We start from the raw sequence: 15,074 nt of genomic DNA on the forward strand, positions 1-15,074 counted from the left end.
GTGGGGGGACGCAGGGAAAGGCACTGGGTCCCAACACAAACACTCATTGTCGTATTATAAAGACATTTATTTAATCTATGAAAATAATGTACAATAAATACTTTCCCCTTTTCCTATTATTAAAGAGTTTTAATAAATAATCTACGGTCTAAAACTTAAAAAAAAAAGAGAGGAAAACAAGTTCCTCTAGTTCTTTTTTTAAGAAAGCCCCCCCTAGAGTTTAATTCCTGAGATTTCGTTGGAAGGAGTCTACCAAACGGAATTTTCCGGTGTGATTTTTCAAAAGACGCCCGAGTGCCCAGTATTTTCGAGAGAAAGGAAAGGAAATGGATTAAACGCTAATTCTGTAATACCTGAATTTTAGCAAAACACATTTTTAAAAAAAAGTCTAAACGACTTGGGGGAGGGGGGGTCCTCGGGTTTTCCCGCAGACAGCGGAGGGGACGGGGTCGAAGGGCCCGGGAAGAGAAACAGGTTAGGGGAATTGCAGGTCGATGGCACAGAGGGTGCTGGTGAAGAAGTCCAGCTCCTCCTCGGAAAAGGGAACGGGGCTGTCGAGCGAGCCCTGCAGGCTGGGGGAGAGGCCTCCGGAGAGCTGGAGACAGGAGTCGGCCGCGAAGAAGTTGAGGTCAGGCAAGAAAGGCGAATCCTGCCGCTCCGGGAAGGCATCCTCCGGCAACCGCTCGGGCTCCAGCCCGGCGGCCGCGCGCGGACCGCCCCCCACGTGAGCGGTCAAAGGCTGCGGGCCCTGGGCGCCCGAGGGGGCCGGCGCGACCTCGGGCGGGCGAGAGCACGCTTCCCGCGCCGCCCGCGAGGCGGAGGGGCGGCCGGGGCTGGCCACAGGCTCTTCGGCGGGCTCGCCGCCGTCTTCCGGGGCGCCTGGGCCGGCCGGTTCCCCATCGGACGGCTCTCGGTGCTGCGTCTGCCGCTTGTGCTTCATGCGTCGGTTTTGGAACCACACTTTGACCTGCCTCTCCGTGAGGTCCAGCAGGGCCGCGATCTCGACGCGGCGCGGCCGGCACAGGTACTTGTTAAAGTGGAATTCCTTCTCCAGCTCCAGCAGTTGCGTGTTGGTGTACGCGGTGCGCAGCCTGCGCGCCCCGCTGCCGGCAGCCTCCGGCAGTCCCGGGCCATCTGCAGGGAAAGCGGGCTGGGCGTCAGAGCGGGCCGTGTCCCCGGCCCCAGCTCACTCGGCTGAAGTGAAGACCACCCGATCCGCCAAAAAAACCAGTATCGGCAGTACCCTCCCTCCTCCCCGCCTATCGAAGCGGTTCGCTCCCGCGGCGTTGCCGTTTTTTCCTGTCCCCCTCCCGCCGGCAGCCCCGGCCCGGGTCAGGGCAAAGCATTCGGAGAGCCGCCCACGGGCCACGCAAGGGGTAGGGAGAGGCTCCCTATTGCCCCCCAAACCTCAGAGCCTCCCTCCTGAGTCCTTGGAGTAGACCCCTCAATTCGGCACGTTGGAGCTCAACCCAGAGAGAGCGTTCCTTAAAAAAGATTGTTCCTCACTTCCTCTCCTCCCTTGCTTTCAAAGCCCCCTCTTTTGGAGCCAGGGGAATTGGGGCCGAATCTTTTCTTGCCCTCAGATTCAACAACCCAGCAACACCACTTTCATTCCTCCACACAGATAAAGGTGAAAACCTCAATCAAATCCTTTTCTTCTAGCAGAGAAAAAGCTCTTCCCCAACCAGCTTCCAAAAGTCTGCTATAGTGGGGGAAAAAAAAATTGCTGGCAGCGGCCAGGCCTGAACCCCAGCAGCGTATCGCTCCCTCATCCCTGGAATCGACCCGTCAAGGATCCCCAACAGGCTCGACACCTTTTCTACCTCCCCCATCGCTTTCTCCCCCTCTCTTCCAGCTGCCCCTCACCCCACCCCTACCCCGCTAACCGACCTGCTGGCGATCCGACCCCGGAGGCCGAAACGGAGGAGGTGGCCGGGGGAGACGAGGCGCATTGGCTGGGTTTCTTGGCGGATTTCTTCTCTTTCATCCAAGGGAACTCGGGGACCAAGGGGGCGGCGGGGAGCGGCGGCGGTGGCGGCAGAGCGGGCCCATCTTCGGCTCGCTTTTGGCTGCCGGGTCTCTGAAGGGTGGAGGCGCCGGGCTGGAGGCTGGGGAAGGTTTGCTCCAAAGGAGGAGGAGGAGGAATTAATGTCGACTCCTTGATTGATGAAGTTTGAAATGTCTCCAAGACAGCGGGGAAGGAAGTCAGACACTCCGCGAGCGATGGCTGGCTGTTTATAAACCCAATCTCCCTCTCAAATTCAAAATTCATGGCTTTCAATGGTGGGGGAGGGGGCCTGCTGGGGGGGGCGTCAGGAGGGAGGATCGGAAGGGACCCCCCCTCTTGCCCCCCCCAGGTTTATGTGATGGAGCGATTTTGGGAGGGGGAGATTTCGCTCTTTCTCTCTTTCTCTCTCTCTCTTTCTCTCCTTTTTTTTTTTTTTTTAAATTTTGGGCCTTTATAATTGTATATTGCTGATAAATACAAGCGTATGGGGACTCTCTCTATTAAACCCAGGACTCCGGCGAAATTGCATGGAATTCATGGTCACGGGACTGGCCTCGGCCAATCGCTCGTCTGGGCCTGGTGGAAAACAGAGAGCATTATTTGCTTTAATTGATTCAAAAACTCTAGAGGACCACGACCTGGACACTGTGAGCCCCAAGTCCTACACTCCCCTCCCCAAAGCCTCCCTTTCTCCAGAAAGGCTAGAGGAATCTTTCTCTCATCCCCTACAGAGGATGGGAGGTTCCAAAAGCTGGGAAACAAGACAATCTAAGGGAGAAATCTTCCTCTTTTCTAAATACTTGTAATATAGAATACATAATAGACTACATTAATGCTTTCTTTAAAATGCCAGCAGTGTTTTCTTCCCTACCCTTCCCCCGTTAAAAGGGGGGGGGGAAAGAAGGAAAAAACAAAAGAAAGCAAGGGGAGGATCTCATGTGGGAGGAAGAGGTGGTAGAAGAGGCTTCCATCCTTTGGGGAAGGTCAGTGTTACGGTGCAATAAGGAAGAGAAGAGATTTACAATCACCAGCACCACATCCCCATCCCAACGCCCAAAAGTCACAGATAAATCTTGGAAAATCGACAGGCACTCGCAGGCTGACACCGAGGAGTGAGATAGACGGTGAGGGGCCCTTTTGGATTCTGGCCACCATAGCTGTGTGGTCTCAGGTCCCTCCTCTCCCCAGTGTTTGCAGTAGTGCCCCTGCCCCTATGTCCACCTGTCTTCCTCACGAGGAGTCATCGTCTCACTCTTTTTAATACGTTTTTTTAAAAGATTTTATTTATTTATTTGACAGACAGATCACAGGCAGGCAGAGAGGCAGGCAGAGAGGCAGGCAGAGAGAGGAAGGGGAGCAGGCTCCCTGCTGAGCAGAGAGCCCGATGTGGGGCTCGATCCCAGGACCCAGGGATCATGACCTGAGCCGAAGGCAGAGGCTTTAACCCGCTGAGCCACCCAGGCACCCCGTCTCACTCTTTTTGATACCCCACAACAGACAGGATCTAAGGTGCCTGTGCCCCCATTGGAGCCTCAAGTCTGTCTCTGCACCCATATCCAGGGACATGAACAAGAACGGAGGGAGTCTGATTTAACTTAGAGCACTCTAACTCAGGTCAGTGTTTGGGGGGGAGGATTTCCATCCTGGGACAAAGAGTATCCCCCATCCCGTTTTTTTTTTGCCAGCGTGCTAGTTTAAAAACAATAATAGTAATCCCTGGCAAGAAAGAATTCCCGAACATGGAGAGGGTGAAAACAATGAATAAGGAGATGATTTTCCATTTCTGGACCCTGAGGGAGTTTTGTTTTTGTTTTTGTTTTTGTTTTTTAATTTATTTTGAGGGGATCAAGATACTCTGAACTTTAGGGAGTGCTGTAATTTACTGGAGAGGGGACACAAAACTCGGGGCCCCAAGCAATTGGTGGGAAACCAGATCTCAACGCAGAAAATGAAAAGTCGATCTGGGGGAAGATTTTTAAATAAATGGGTCAGAGGAACGGAGAGGAGATGAGGCGATCAATCTTAGCCCCCTGACAGCTCCCTCCGATGGCATCAAAGAATTTGGCTCTTTGGGAAAGCAGAGGGAGCAGCCGAAATTTCACATCCCTTTAAAAGGCCTGGGGGTGGGGGGGATAGCAAAAGAGAAAGGTGATTCTGGGAGAGCGGAGAAACAGATGGGAAATGGGGACAGAGGAAAGGACACTGAGTTGGGTGGAAAGTTTGTCTGGAGAACTCCCACGGCTCGGGCCTCCCCTCCCCCTCCTCCTCTCCGCTGCCCGGCAAGGAGGAGAAGGCTGGTTAGCAGAGAAATGGCAACTCAGCCGGGAGCTGGAACTAGAAACTTTCTGTCAATGTAACAGCCGCGTGGGTGGCGGTGAGTATTCATCCGCGTGGGTGGCGGTGAGTATTTAAAAAGGACAGAGAAGGACAGAGGAGAGCCAGGAGGAAGAAAGAGGATATGTAGGTGGGGGCTGCAGGGACAGGGGGTAGCCTGCTCTGGACGGTTCAGAACCGAAAGCGCTGCTCTGCACTGGGCAAACTGGCCAGAGACCGTTGTGTCCCACTCCAGTCCAAACAAGACCGGTTTTTTTTTTTTTTTTTTTTTTTTTTTGCCCTTTGGGAGTGTGGATGGGGGTGGGGGGGAGGGGCACAGAAGAATCCGAGTAGAAGTTGTCTGGAAGTTGTGCAGTGAGGCCTGAAAGAGGGTTCTCCCTCTGGCCACCCCCCCTTCCTTGAGAAGCCGTGGAAGTTTCTTCCACAGCCTCTCCAGCTGGCTGCAGGATGAAACGCTTCTCTGGGCATCCACTCTGGCCCAGGCTGTCCCTGCAGGAAATACGGCTCTCTTTAACCCTGCTGACAGATTTTACGGCCAGATTAGAGAAGAGCAGAAAAGTTGGGTGTTAAGAGGGGCCAAGAGAGCCCTCGTTCCCAGAGACACTGCTTGCTGCCTCCTGTGGTGCGGTGAATCTTAGAGCACAGAGATTGCCCCTCACGACTTTGGCTGCTTAGCTAGGGCCTGGTATCTCGCAGAAAGAAGGGTAGAGGACACCAAGCCAAGTGGGCCCTTATTTTTCCTTTGCAATTCCAGCTTCAAGCCAAAGCTCTGCTTTTCAAACTCAAACTAAATAAATCCCTTCTCTTGGCCTGCCTCTCTCCAGCCAGATAAATAATCAATCCCCTCCACCCCCAGAGCCAAACATGGCGCTTCATGTAGTTACATCATTCAGAAAATGTTATTCAGGGAAGAGGAAGAGGGAAAGACGGAAAGAGAGAAAAACCCTTGAGCGTTATTTGATCCCAATCAAACTTTGCACGCTCTTATGCCTTTAAATTATAGCCTGACCCGATGCTAAATTGCTTGCTGCTTGGATGAGCCGAGTCCAGTTAAAATCCTACTTGGTGGGGGGAGGAGGAGGGTGTAGAATTCAGGTTGCTTTTTTTATTGTTATTTATTGTTGCATAAAGACTGTAATTACTAACCTTGGACTGCCAGGATGCAACATAAAAATGAAAATCAGCCCTCGCTTTAAGGCTGAGGGCCTGGAACGATTCTCACTGACACTACCCCCCCCATCAGTACCACCAAATATATGCTCCTAATTAAGCAATGCGGGCGCATCGCTTACAATTAGAATTATGCAACTCTTCAGCGCAGCCATCGCTTCTCTTTCAACGAATTAGCTCCATATTTCAGCTGCCCTGTCTCTTCGCTCTTATCGGCTCTGGCGACGCGGCGGTGACATTTCATCTTTGACAGACCCTCTCTATCCTCGCTCCAATGTGATAAAACTTTTATGGAACCACGACTAAGAAATGAAGTTTTCCCAAAGATCGTGGAAACGGAGCTGCACATTAGCCTGGGGACCATTTTATTTACGCTGGGATCCAAGCGCTTGTTCCATCCTCCTCCTCCTCTCCCTTTTCCTTGGCAGGAGAAATCATCGGAGCCTCCTCTCCCTCCACCCCGAGTTTTATTTAGTGATTTAATTTCACTTTAGTTGTAAGGTTTGACCTGAGAAGTCTAGGCCTCAGATTTTTTTTTTTAATCATTTTCCTTTGTTTTCATTTTAGACCCAATGGTGGTTGGGCTCCGGGTCACGTGATGACTTCTTTGTAGCTCCGGAAGAGAACTGTGAAGTTTAGGTTGCTTGGAAGAAGCAGTAAACGGCCAGATTTTGTTATTGTTGTTGTTGTTGTGTAAGGGGTGGCCAGGAAGTTGTGGCCAAAGGAGCAAGAAGACAAAAGGTCAATGAGAAAAACTGAGAAGCAAGTAAGCCAAACAAAAAGGCCCAAAGAGAGCACCCAAGAGTCCTCCTCCCCTACCTCCAAAGCACCCCCCACCCTTGTCCCCTCCCCAGCAACTTGTTACTTAAATCTTAGCTAAAGAAGTTGGCAGAACGTTCCAGGCCTGAGGCATGGTAAGGGAGGGGATAGGGACCTGAGCCCTGGGTACAAAAGCCAGTATAGGGTCTCAGTGTCCTCCTTTCCTTGGAGGAAATATGGCAGTCAGCAGCCTTGCTCTGCTATCTAAATTGGACCACCAGGACAAGATAAAATTGTTAACAGAAAGTTTATTCGAGAATTGTTTGACAGACAACCCTTTCAAGTGAGGAAAAAAGTAACTACAGAAGAACAAAGAAAGTTCCAAGAGGGAATTAACTCTAATTCTACAAATTCAGGACTATACAGTGACAATAGGAGCTGAGTTCATGCCTTTTAGAACTAATTACAATTGCTCATAAGTACGAGTTTAACATAAATCTACAGCTCTTTTCTAGAGTACAATAACTAAAATAGCTGGTTTTACATGACAGGAAACACAATGTCCTTTATAACAAGTAAATACTAAAAAAGTACAGTTTTTCATTTTTTCCCTCATATAAATACATAATGTAGGGGGGATAAATAATACAAAAAAGAAAATATTTTAACAAGCTATAACCAATAAATATATATGAAAATGTTCACTAGAACACACTTTTTGAGCGATGCTGGATTCCTGCAGGCCCAGGCATCTCTCACAGTTGTTTTTATATCCATTAAAATGTAAACTCTAAGTGCAACAAAAGTGTCCTGTCAGGGGGTTGGGCAAGGCATACAGGCCCAGCTGCAGCCCCTGCCTGGGACAGACAGTTTGTTAAAATATACCCTGTTTTCACGTTAAGTCAAGAGAGCAACAGAAGAAAAGAAAAGTGTAGAACCTCGTGTCGCCGATTGCTTTCTGTGGAGAGAGGGGGATGGTCCTGGAGCTGAGATGGGAGGCCGCAGAATGGGCAAACCTTTAGTCCTGACACCTTGCCTGCTCTGACCTCCCAGTTTCCATAAAAGAAAAAAATATATATTTATAATATAGACAGCTCCGACTTTCAGGATCTCTCACCATCCCTGAGCCCTCTGAAAACTGTAATAGATGGGGGCGGGGTAGCGATATTAATGTCCTAAAGCAGAAACTATGGGGCTAAAAATGGAGGGAATACCCAATAAACCTCAAATAGTTGGGAAGAAACTTGAGGCTTCATGGAAGTGGGAGGGGAGCGTGCTTTGTGCCCTTGGTTTTGAAATGAGCTTTCTTTTGTTTTTTAAAAGGAGAATTGGAAGGGGGAAAAAAATCAAGATTTGGAGAAATTAACCACCGAGATGGAAGGTAAGTTGGTTGGTTGGTGATGGCCTAGCCATCTTGTCTGTTTTTGTTTGTTTTAATGTGCTTCTCTACCTTGCTTCCCTATCTCCTCTTCCTCCACCCCACTCGGAGCGTAGAATCCCAACTGGGTATTGCTGGAGGCCTAGGGTTGATGGGGTCATCTCATCTCCACAACCCGCTGTGGAGTGCTCTCCGACGGGTTGGCAGGCAGATGGAACAGGGACTGGAAAACCTTAAAATGTAACTTCTCAGGCCAGGGGAAGGGAAAGGAGCTGCAGGCCTGGCCTTCCCAGGAAGCGTGGCTATCACCTCCTGGCTTTCTCCGTCAGACCTCCAGGCTGCCCTCCCGGAGCCCGGCGGCCCGGCGCCCATTCTGGCTGTCATTTACCCCATGGCCTCTCCCCTCCGCCCTCCCTCTCCCATCACAGGTGTGTTAATTTGGGCGCTTCTTGGATTCTACCCTGAGGAGGAGGCGCATGGTGAGAGGAGAGGTCTGTGTAGGTAGGGTGGGGGTCGCAGGGTCCGTGGTGCTGGTTGGGGGCCATAGGGGGCGCCCCATTGTAGTCCAGGTTCCCCGAGGGGTGGTGGGAAAGGTGGTTGAGGCCGTAGAGGGAGGGGCCGGCAGGGGGCGGCAGCGGATCCGCGTAGCCGCCCCCGCCCACGTACACCGGGCTGCCCTGCATGGTGGGCGTCCCGTAGGCGCCCCCATTGGCTTGGAGGACATGAGGCTCGTAATCCGGCGCCGGGGTCGGGGGGTACTTCTGCGGGGCGCCGCAGCCTTTGAGAGGGGGCTGGTAGTTGGAGGGCAGCGCGTAGGCATTCTGGTGGGCTTTGCCGAAGGCGGGTGGGGACGGGCTCTCGTAGCTGGGGGTCATGGAGTGTAAGGCGTTCATGAAGCCGGCCGTGGACTGCATGGGCTGCGGGGGGCTGCCGGCGGGGGAGGGGCCCCCGGACGACGAGGCCAGGCCCTTGGCCTTCTGGTCCTTCTTGTACTTCATGCGCCGGTTCTGGAACCAGATCTTGATCTGCCGCTCGCTGAGGTTCAGCAGGTTGGCCATCTCCACGCGGCGCGGCCGGCACAGGTAGCGGTTGAAGTGGAACTCCTTCTCCAGCTCCACCAGCTGCGCGCTCGTGTACGCCGTCCGCGCGCGCTTGGACGCCGCCGACCCCGGGGGGCTCTTGTCCCCTCCCCCGCCGCCGCCGCCGCCGCCCCCGCCGCCGCCACTGCTGCCGCCGCCGCCGCCGCCGCAGCCCTCCGCTGGATCCGAGGGGGAGGGGTGGGAAGGGACAAAATGAAATAAAAGATAATTACTGAACACGCCGAAATTGAATGCATGGTTTCTTAATAAATCCAGGCCTGGACTCGGAGCCCCCGCCGCCCTCCCCTTCTCGTCCCCGCCTCCTCCTCACCACTACCCCCCCAACGCCCGTCGCATTAGCGGACACTCTATAATAGTGGCATTTATTAAGAGACCTGTTCTCCTCTTGCTGCCCCAGCTTATGAAAATTTGATCATGTCACGCAGACAGAGCCGCATGGCCATTTATTTAGAGCTGGATTTTCGCGCGCACGCTTTCTCCCCCCATCCCCAATTCCAGGTTCTGGGAAGACCCCCCATCTCCCACCCTCCCACCCCTACACTTCCTGCTGGGTCCTATGGACAAGGGGGGCGGCCAAGGAGAACCCCTGGGGGAATCTGGACACTCGGGGGGCAGGGCGCGGAAGCGCGGCTCGAAGAGGCTGCTTTGCCTGGGGGCCGGCACCCCAGGCCGCCGGAGCGCTTGTGATTAATACCCACAGTAATCATACTTAATAATAATCAATCGTTGACGACTCTGCGTCTGCTGGCGGGTCTCGTGGCTCTGCGGCCTTGCGAAGGGCTGCGGCCGCGCGAACACCTGGCCTTCTAGAGCGCTCGGCAGCTCAGGTGGAGGGCGGCTGGCGGGAGAGGGTGCTGGCGGGGTCAGAGGTCGTCAGGGGGAGGAGGGTGGGTACGGGCAAAGCGCCGCAGCCGCCGAGACTTATATTGTTCCCAGGCCGCCGCCCGGGCGCCTAGGGGCTGGGTGCTAGAATAACAGTGACATTCCTGGCCCGGACAAAAGCTGACGACGAGGAAGGCAGAGAGCTGGTACCTGTGCTGGGGGAGCCGTTTTTCAGCTTGGACGTTTGCCTTGACTCTTTCATCCAGGGGAATATCTGTTTGGTGAGGGTGGAGTTGGAGCCGGGAACGCACTTGGGGGTGCCGCTTTTGCTGGGCCCGCCCCCATTACTGCTGTTGCTAGTGGTACTGGTAGGTGCGGCGCTGGGCGGGGGTGAGCCGGGCGGGGCGGGCAGGGGCTCGGGGGCCAGGCCGGGCCTCATGCAGCTGCCGTTGAGCTCCTTGCTCTTGGCATGCGGGGCGGCGTTGCCCAGGGACTGCAGCGAGCACGCTGAGCGCTGGTAGTCGCCCTCCAGGTGCGTGGCGGCCTGAAAGGGGGGTTGGGGGGGACCGTCGTAGCCGAAGCCATTGCTGCCAGGGTACGAGGAATAGCCTCCGAAGAGTGCTGCCGCGGCGTTGTCGTAGTAGGTGGCTTTCTGCATCGCTGGGCGAGGCCCGGGCAGTGGGTGGCAACTTGCAAGAGCCTGATACCCTCACGACCGGACATTGGCACCCGCGGGGGTCACGTGAGGCGCCGGACCCCCCCTCCCCTTTTTGCCCCCCTCCTCCCGAGTCCGTTGGGAGCGGCTGACCTGCGGGGCGAGAGAAGAGACACAAGGGGGAGAAGAGGACTGGGGCTCGAATCCATCTTAGGAGCTGAAAAGGGAACTGACATCAATAGGGTTTTCTTCTTCTCTCCCACCCCAACATCTTCAAAGCAGATGCTGAGGCCACTTTCCTGACCTGAAATGGATTTTTCTTATTTCTTATTTTAATTTTAAGGAAAAAGTCCACCAGTTGTTATTTCCACTTCTACTGTTTTGGGGACTGCCTAGGTACAATATCTTACTACCGCAAAGGCCATCGTTTCTCTCTCCTGCCTGCATGCTAGCCCCTGACCTCTTCTGCCTCCCTCTCCCAAGCGCCACCCCCCCCAGCTCTGGGATAGGGTGGCTCAAGGGGGGGGGAGACTAGGAGACTCCAAAATAAAAGCATCACCAACACCCTCCTCTGAGCTGAGAGGCCTCCTGCCGCCTGTCTTTGCCTCCCTCCCTGTCCATCTAGGTCTCTCACCCAAGCAGAGTCTATCCTGGAGGAAAAAAAACAAAACAAAACAAAACAAAACAAAAAAAAAAAAAAAAAAACAGAGGATCTCCGAAAGAGACAGGAAGGAGAAGCTAGTTGAGCAGGGAACCTTCTCCTGTGAGGAGCCCTCTCGTTCTCCTCCCACCTCACGAAGACAACAGCCTGACCTAGAAACTTCCTGAAGATTGTTTAACCTCCAGAGCCAGCACAACCGAGCCTCCTCAGTGGCCCTGCGGCAGGTACCAGCACCTTCAGTCTGAGTCTCTCCTCAGCCAAGTCTGGGACCCAGTGGATAGCAGCCCCCATGGGGCCCCCAAATGGAGCAGGATTGTTTCCATTTCCCTGGCCCGCCTGATTGGTGCGGTGACCATTTGGCCCAAGTCTCTCCCGGCTCCATTTTTTTCCATCAGACCTAATTTTTTTCCCACCCTTTTCCTTGACAGTCTGTTTCCTTTGATTTCTCCAAAAGAAGAAAAGAAGAGAGAAACTGGATAACTGCTTGACTTTTCTACCAAGAGATGCGAGAGTGCTTCCTGAATGAGAACACCTTTACCCAAGGCAAAAAAGAAAGTCAACAGAGCAATCAGAACAAAATTATTCTCTGGGTTGGAGACGGGGTACTTTGTTTACTGAAGTTTTCCAAGGCAAAAAAAAAAAAAAAATCGTTATTTTAACACAGACTTTTAAAACTGTGCAGAAAAAAAATAAAGCTCCAAGCTGTCATAGGATTTTGTGTATTTCTTCTAAAACTTCTGACTGCATTTTTTTCCTCCCTGCCTTCCCGCATCTCTCACCATCGCATTTCATAAAACCTCCAAGAGTGACCCTGTCTTCTGACATGTGAGTTTGGACTCCTTAAATCTCATTCAGCCCAGCTGGTACTCCAAAGAAAACTAAAGATAGGAAAATAAAATAAAAGGAGTGCAGATGAAGGAAGTCCCTCCCCCACATAAATCCCCTTCTTAATGGCAGAGATTTACACTCAAAAGGGAGCCAGGGTAGCCCTGAGTTCCGATTGGTTTCTGGGAAGAATTTGTTTCTGGGAAATACACATGGGTCTGTCAAGCAGCAGGTCCTTCCAGGGAGAAGAACTGGAGTTCAATTGACCAGGCTGACCCAATCCCTTTATTATTATTACGATTAGCCTCTGATGATTTAACCAAAATTAGCTTCGGAGCAGCCCTGGATGAAGGGGGAATTAATTAACAGGTATCAGTTGAGTTTGTTATTAATAGATAGAGAAGAGAATGAAATAAAAACGTTGGAAGGGGTTGGCTGGCCGGGCCCTGGCTTTATTTAGTCTAAATGATTGTTACGGAAGTAATGATGATGATGATGATGATGGTGATAATAAAGCAATAATCTGACTAGGCGCCTGGGGCCGAAATTCCTGTCGTTCCCCCTGCAATAAACCTGGAAACCATCGTAGGACAGAGGGCAGGCGAGTGTGGGAAGCGGAGAAGCCAGAGACGTAACAGGAAAGAATGGAGATTCCGCCGGCGGCGAGACAGGGCCGGGAGGTTTGTGGCCGGAGCTAGCCCCTGGCTGCCGCCTCCGGCTGTCTGGGACACGGCTGCCGCGGTAGCTAGCAGGCGACTAGCTCTGCTGGCCCAAGGAGGCGAAGAGAAAGCGTCCAGGACGCCTAAACGGCTCGCGGCCGCAGGTTCCAAGCACACCGGGCTGAGGGCAGCAAGTTTGGGCGCTGGAGGTAACCGAATTAAAAAGAGCCCTGGCAACTCTGCTCCGGGACTTTGGTAGGCCCGGATCGGCCTCAGGGCGCAGAGGCCCAGCTGATGGGACAGTGAAAAGAGGTTAAGGTGTTGAGGGGATCCGAGATCTAGGGATCCGGGAGAAGAGGGGGTGGGGAGCAGCTCTACCAAGCCAAACATGTCTATTTCCCTTGCCTCCATGTTGGAAAAATCCAGGCTCCATATGGCTTCTCCGGAGAGAGGGAGGGAGGGAGGGAGACGTTGGCTCCCGGCTTCCCCCCAGGGTCTCGTTGGAGAAGGGCGGTCGGTGAGCAGGCCCAAGAACCCCACCTGTCCAGGCACACCCCTGAAAAGAACCGGGGAGAGTAACAATAGCTGGGGAAGCCCGCAGAAAGGGGACAGGCCCTCTTCCAGGACTTAAAAAAAAAAAAAAAAAAAAAAAAAAAGATTAGTGGAAGGAAGAAAAATAAAAGAACAAGAAAGGAAAAGAGAGAAAGGTTAGGCTCTTCTTTGCAGCCGGGGGGGAAATTCAGCCCTGGATCTGGCTGCTGAAAGAAAAGAGAGGAGAAAAGGAGAGAAGCAAGAAGGGAGAGGGAGAGAGGGAGAGAGGGAGAGAGAGAGAGAGAGAGAGGAAGGGAGGGGGAGGGAGGGAGAGAGAGAGAGAGAGAGAGGAGAGAGAGGAGAGTCGCTGCGTGGAAGGAAGCTTAAAGCTTGTGAACTCTTCTTGAACCGAGATTGGAGTCATATGGGCCATAAATCATTGAGACATACTCTCCGCCATTCACAAACTGATAGCCTATTTCAGTCCAGCTTACCTTAGCCACCGACGAGGGGAGAACAGGCAGACATAATATATATTCACATCGAGCCCCAGCGCGAGCGGCAGGCGAGAAATCTCCCCTCCTTGAAGGCAAAGGAAAAAAAGACCACTGTTTAAAGCTGCGTCGCCCCCCCCCCAATAGCCACCCCGGCTGGGGAGCCCGAGGGGCACAGCGGCCGGAGGAGCCGCGCGGCGTCCGCTTCAATTCACTCGGCTTAGGAGCGGGGGGTGCTCAGGAGGGAGGGGGTGGGGAGCGGGGAAAAAAATAGAAGAAGACCGAAAGGTGCTCGGGCGGCTCAGCTCGCTGAGAATCCAGCTCCGGGCTCCGGCTTGGCCAAGCCGCCACAGTGTGGTTGCCCTACAAGACTGGTACGCCCTACTCTCCGTAACAATGGCCTCTGCTTTTGCACAGGGAAAAAAACCACACAGACACACACACACACTCACTCACTCACACACACACAAGCTCACACACACCCCCACCACTCCCCCTTTAGCAAGCTTAGATGCCTGATAAGGAGGGAAGAAGGTGTTGGTGGTGATGGGGGAGGGGGCCGTTTTTTAACCCCCCCCCAAAAAAAAAGTGAGAAAGGAAAGAAGGTAGAGATTTTTGGTTTTGTTTTTGTTTTTTAGGAACAGGTAAAATTTTTAAATTGAGATTTTGGCGGGGGAGGAAGAGGAGGGCACAGGCAAGGCAAAGCCGGTGGATTTCACAGCTCCGCCGCACCCCACTGGTTAAACCATTATGCTAACTGAGAAGTAGGTGGGGAGGCCTAGTCAAAGGCACCCAAGGTGCCTGGGGGGTGGGGGTGCTGGGTGCCCCTCTGCGTTGATTTGCGGTGGCAACACTGGGGCATGCTGCCTTTTTTTTTTTTTTTTTTTTTTTTTTAAGTAGTTTCACTCCTCCGGGACTGGTGGCTGGGTCTCCCGCCCTCTCTCCTTGGCTCCCCCACTCCAAGTCTCCCAGTCTGTTTCTTCTCTTCCCCCACACCCTCCCTACTTCTTCTCTCTCCCCGCAAATCTCCAGGCTCAGTTTCCAACCGGTAGGGGGGACAGCCAGACCTTCCTTTTTTTTTTTTTTTAAACACTCCCCCTTTTGAGAACAGACAACAAGCGGTGAGTGATTATTTTAAAAATCCAGACCATCTTGCAGGAAGGGGGGGGTTGAGGGGAGGGTGACAAAAGGAGCACTCTGTTCGCTTGAGCTCCAGACACCGCTGGCAATAGAGAGGCTGTAAGAACTTAACAGAGAAGTTTCTGTTAAGATTCTCACCTCCGGATAGGCAGAAGGGGCTAAGGGTGATAAGGACATTTGTACTTCTAAGAAGGTGAGAAGAGCTACCAAAATGGCTTCATCTTAAATGCGCTGACAGAAGAGAAGGAGGGTAGTTATTATTACTATTCAGAACAAACCTGTTTGTTTCTCTTAGCTCTGCAAGATTTATGGCTCTTGGCCCAAGTGAGGAGGACTACAAAAGCTAAACTTTTCTTAGAGTGGGTTTGAGAAGGGCAGGAAAAGGCGAGGAGGCCTGTAGGACGGAGCCATGAGTCAAGAATGTAGGTGTCTGCAGATTTGGGGCGGGGGTGGGGAACAGCCACTCCCGGTGGAAGAGAGACAAACAGAGGACCAGGACATCTCCCAAAGCAGGAGTGTTTGCAACTCTGCCTAACTG

The 15,074-nt window shown here is 52.9% G+C and overlaps 2 protein-coding genes and 1 long non-coding RNA gene across 13 annotated transcripts in view; 1 reads left to right on the plus strand and 2 right to left on the minus strand.

Annotated features, from left to right (window-relative positions):
• Positions 1-58: 58 nt before the first annotated feature.
• Positions 59-2,483, minus strand: HOXB2 (homeobox B2). Its single transcript, XM_047709251.1, has 2 exons — positions 1,891-2,483; positions 59-1,134 (listed from the first exon to the last, which is right to left on the minus strand). The coding sequence occupies exons 1-2, from the start codon at positions 2,270-2,272 to the stop codon at positions 476-478; spliced, it is 1,041 nt and encodes a 346-aa protein (XP_047565207.1). The 5' UTR covers positions 2,273-2,483; the 3' UTR covers positions 59-475.
• On the plus strand, positions 887-10,883 carry LOC125088162 (uncharacterized). 4 transcript variants are annotated; one of them, XR_007123592.1, is made up of 5 exons: positions 887-1,024; positions 6,080-6,278; positions 7,595-7,652; positions 7,902-9,777; positions 10,852-10,883. It is a non-coding gene; the product is annotated as an uncharacterized LOC125088162 (long non-coding RNA). The 4 variants fall into 4 exon arrangements; XR_007123593.1 differs by having other exon boundaries at positions 8,078-9,777; XR_007123590.1 differs by having other exon boundaries at positions 7,595-9,777.
• Positions 6,560-15,074, minus strand: part of HOXB3 (homeobox B3) — a 56,417-nt gene continuing 47,902 nt past the window's right edge. For all 8 annotated transcript variants that reach the window (XM_047709246.1, XM_047709245.1, XM_047709247.1 and 5 more), the window contains 3 exons: positions 13,397-13,484; positions 9,782-10,379; positions 6,560-8,907 (listed from right to left, as the gene is read on the minus strand). In XM_047709246.1, the coding sequence (XP_047565202.1) occupies positions 8,072-8,907; positions 9,782-10,229 (1,284 nt within the window). In that variant the 5' untranslated portion in view covers positions 10,230-10,379; positions 13,397-13,484 and the 3' untranslated portion in view covers positions 6,560-8,071. The remainder of the gene's footprint in view (positions 8,908-9,781; positions 10,380-13,396; positions 13,485-15,074) is intronic.

Source organism: Lutra lutra, chromosome 16 (assembly GCF_902655055.1).
Source record: "Lutra lutra chromosome 16, mLutLut1.2, whole genome shotgun sequence".
Lineage (NCBI taxonomy): Eukaryota > Metazoa > Chordata > Mammalia > Carnivora > Mustelidae > Lutra > Lutra lutra.

What these genes read in the sequence shown, in the direction of transcription:
- HOXB2 (XM_047709251.1), bottom strand. Translation starts at nt 2,272, where the DNA reads ATGAATTTTGAATTTGAGAGGGAGATTGGGTTTATAAACAGCCAGCCA. An exon ending in CGGGGTCGGATCGCCAGCAG is followed by an intron (nt 1,135 to 1,890) that starts GTCGGTTAGCGG and finishes CTTTCCCTGCAG; the next exon opens with ATGGCCCGGGACTGCCGGAG.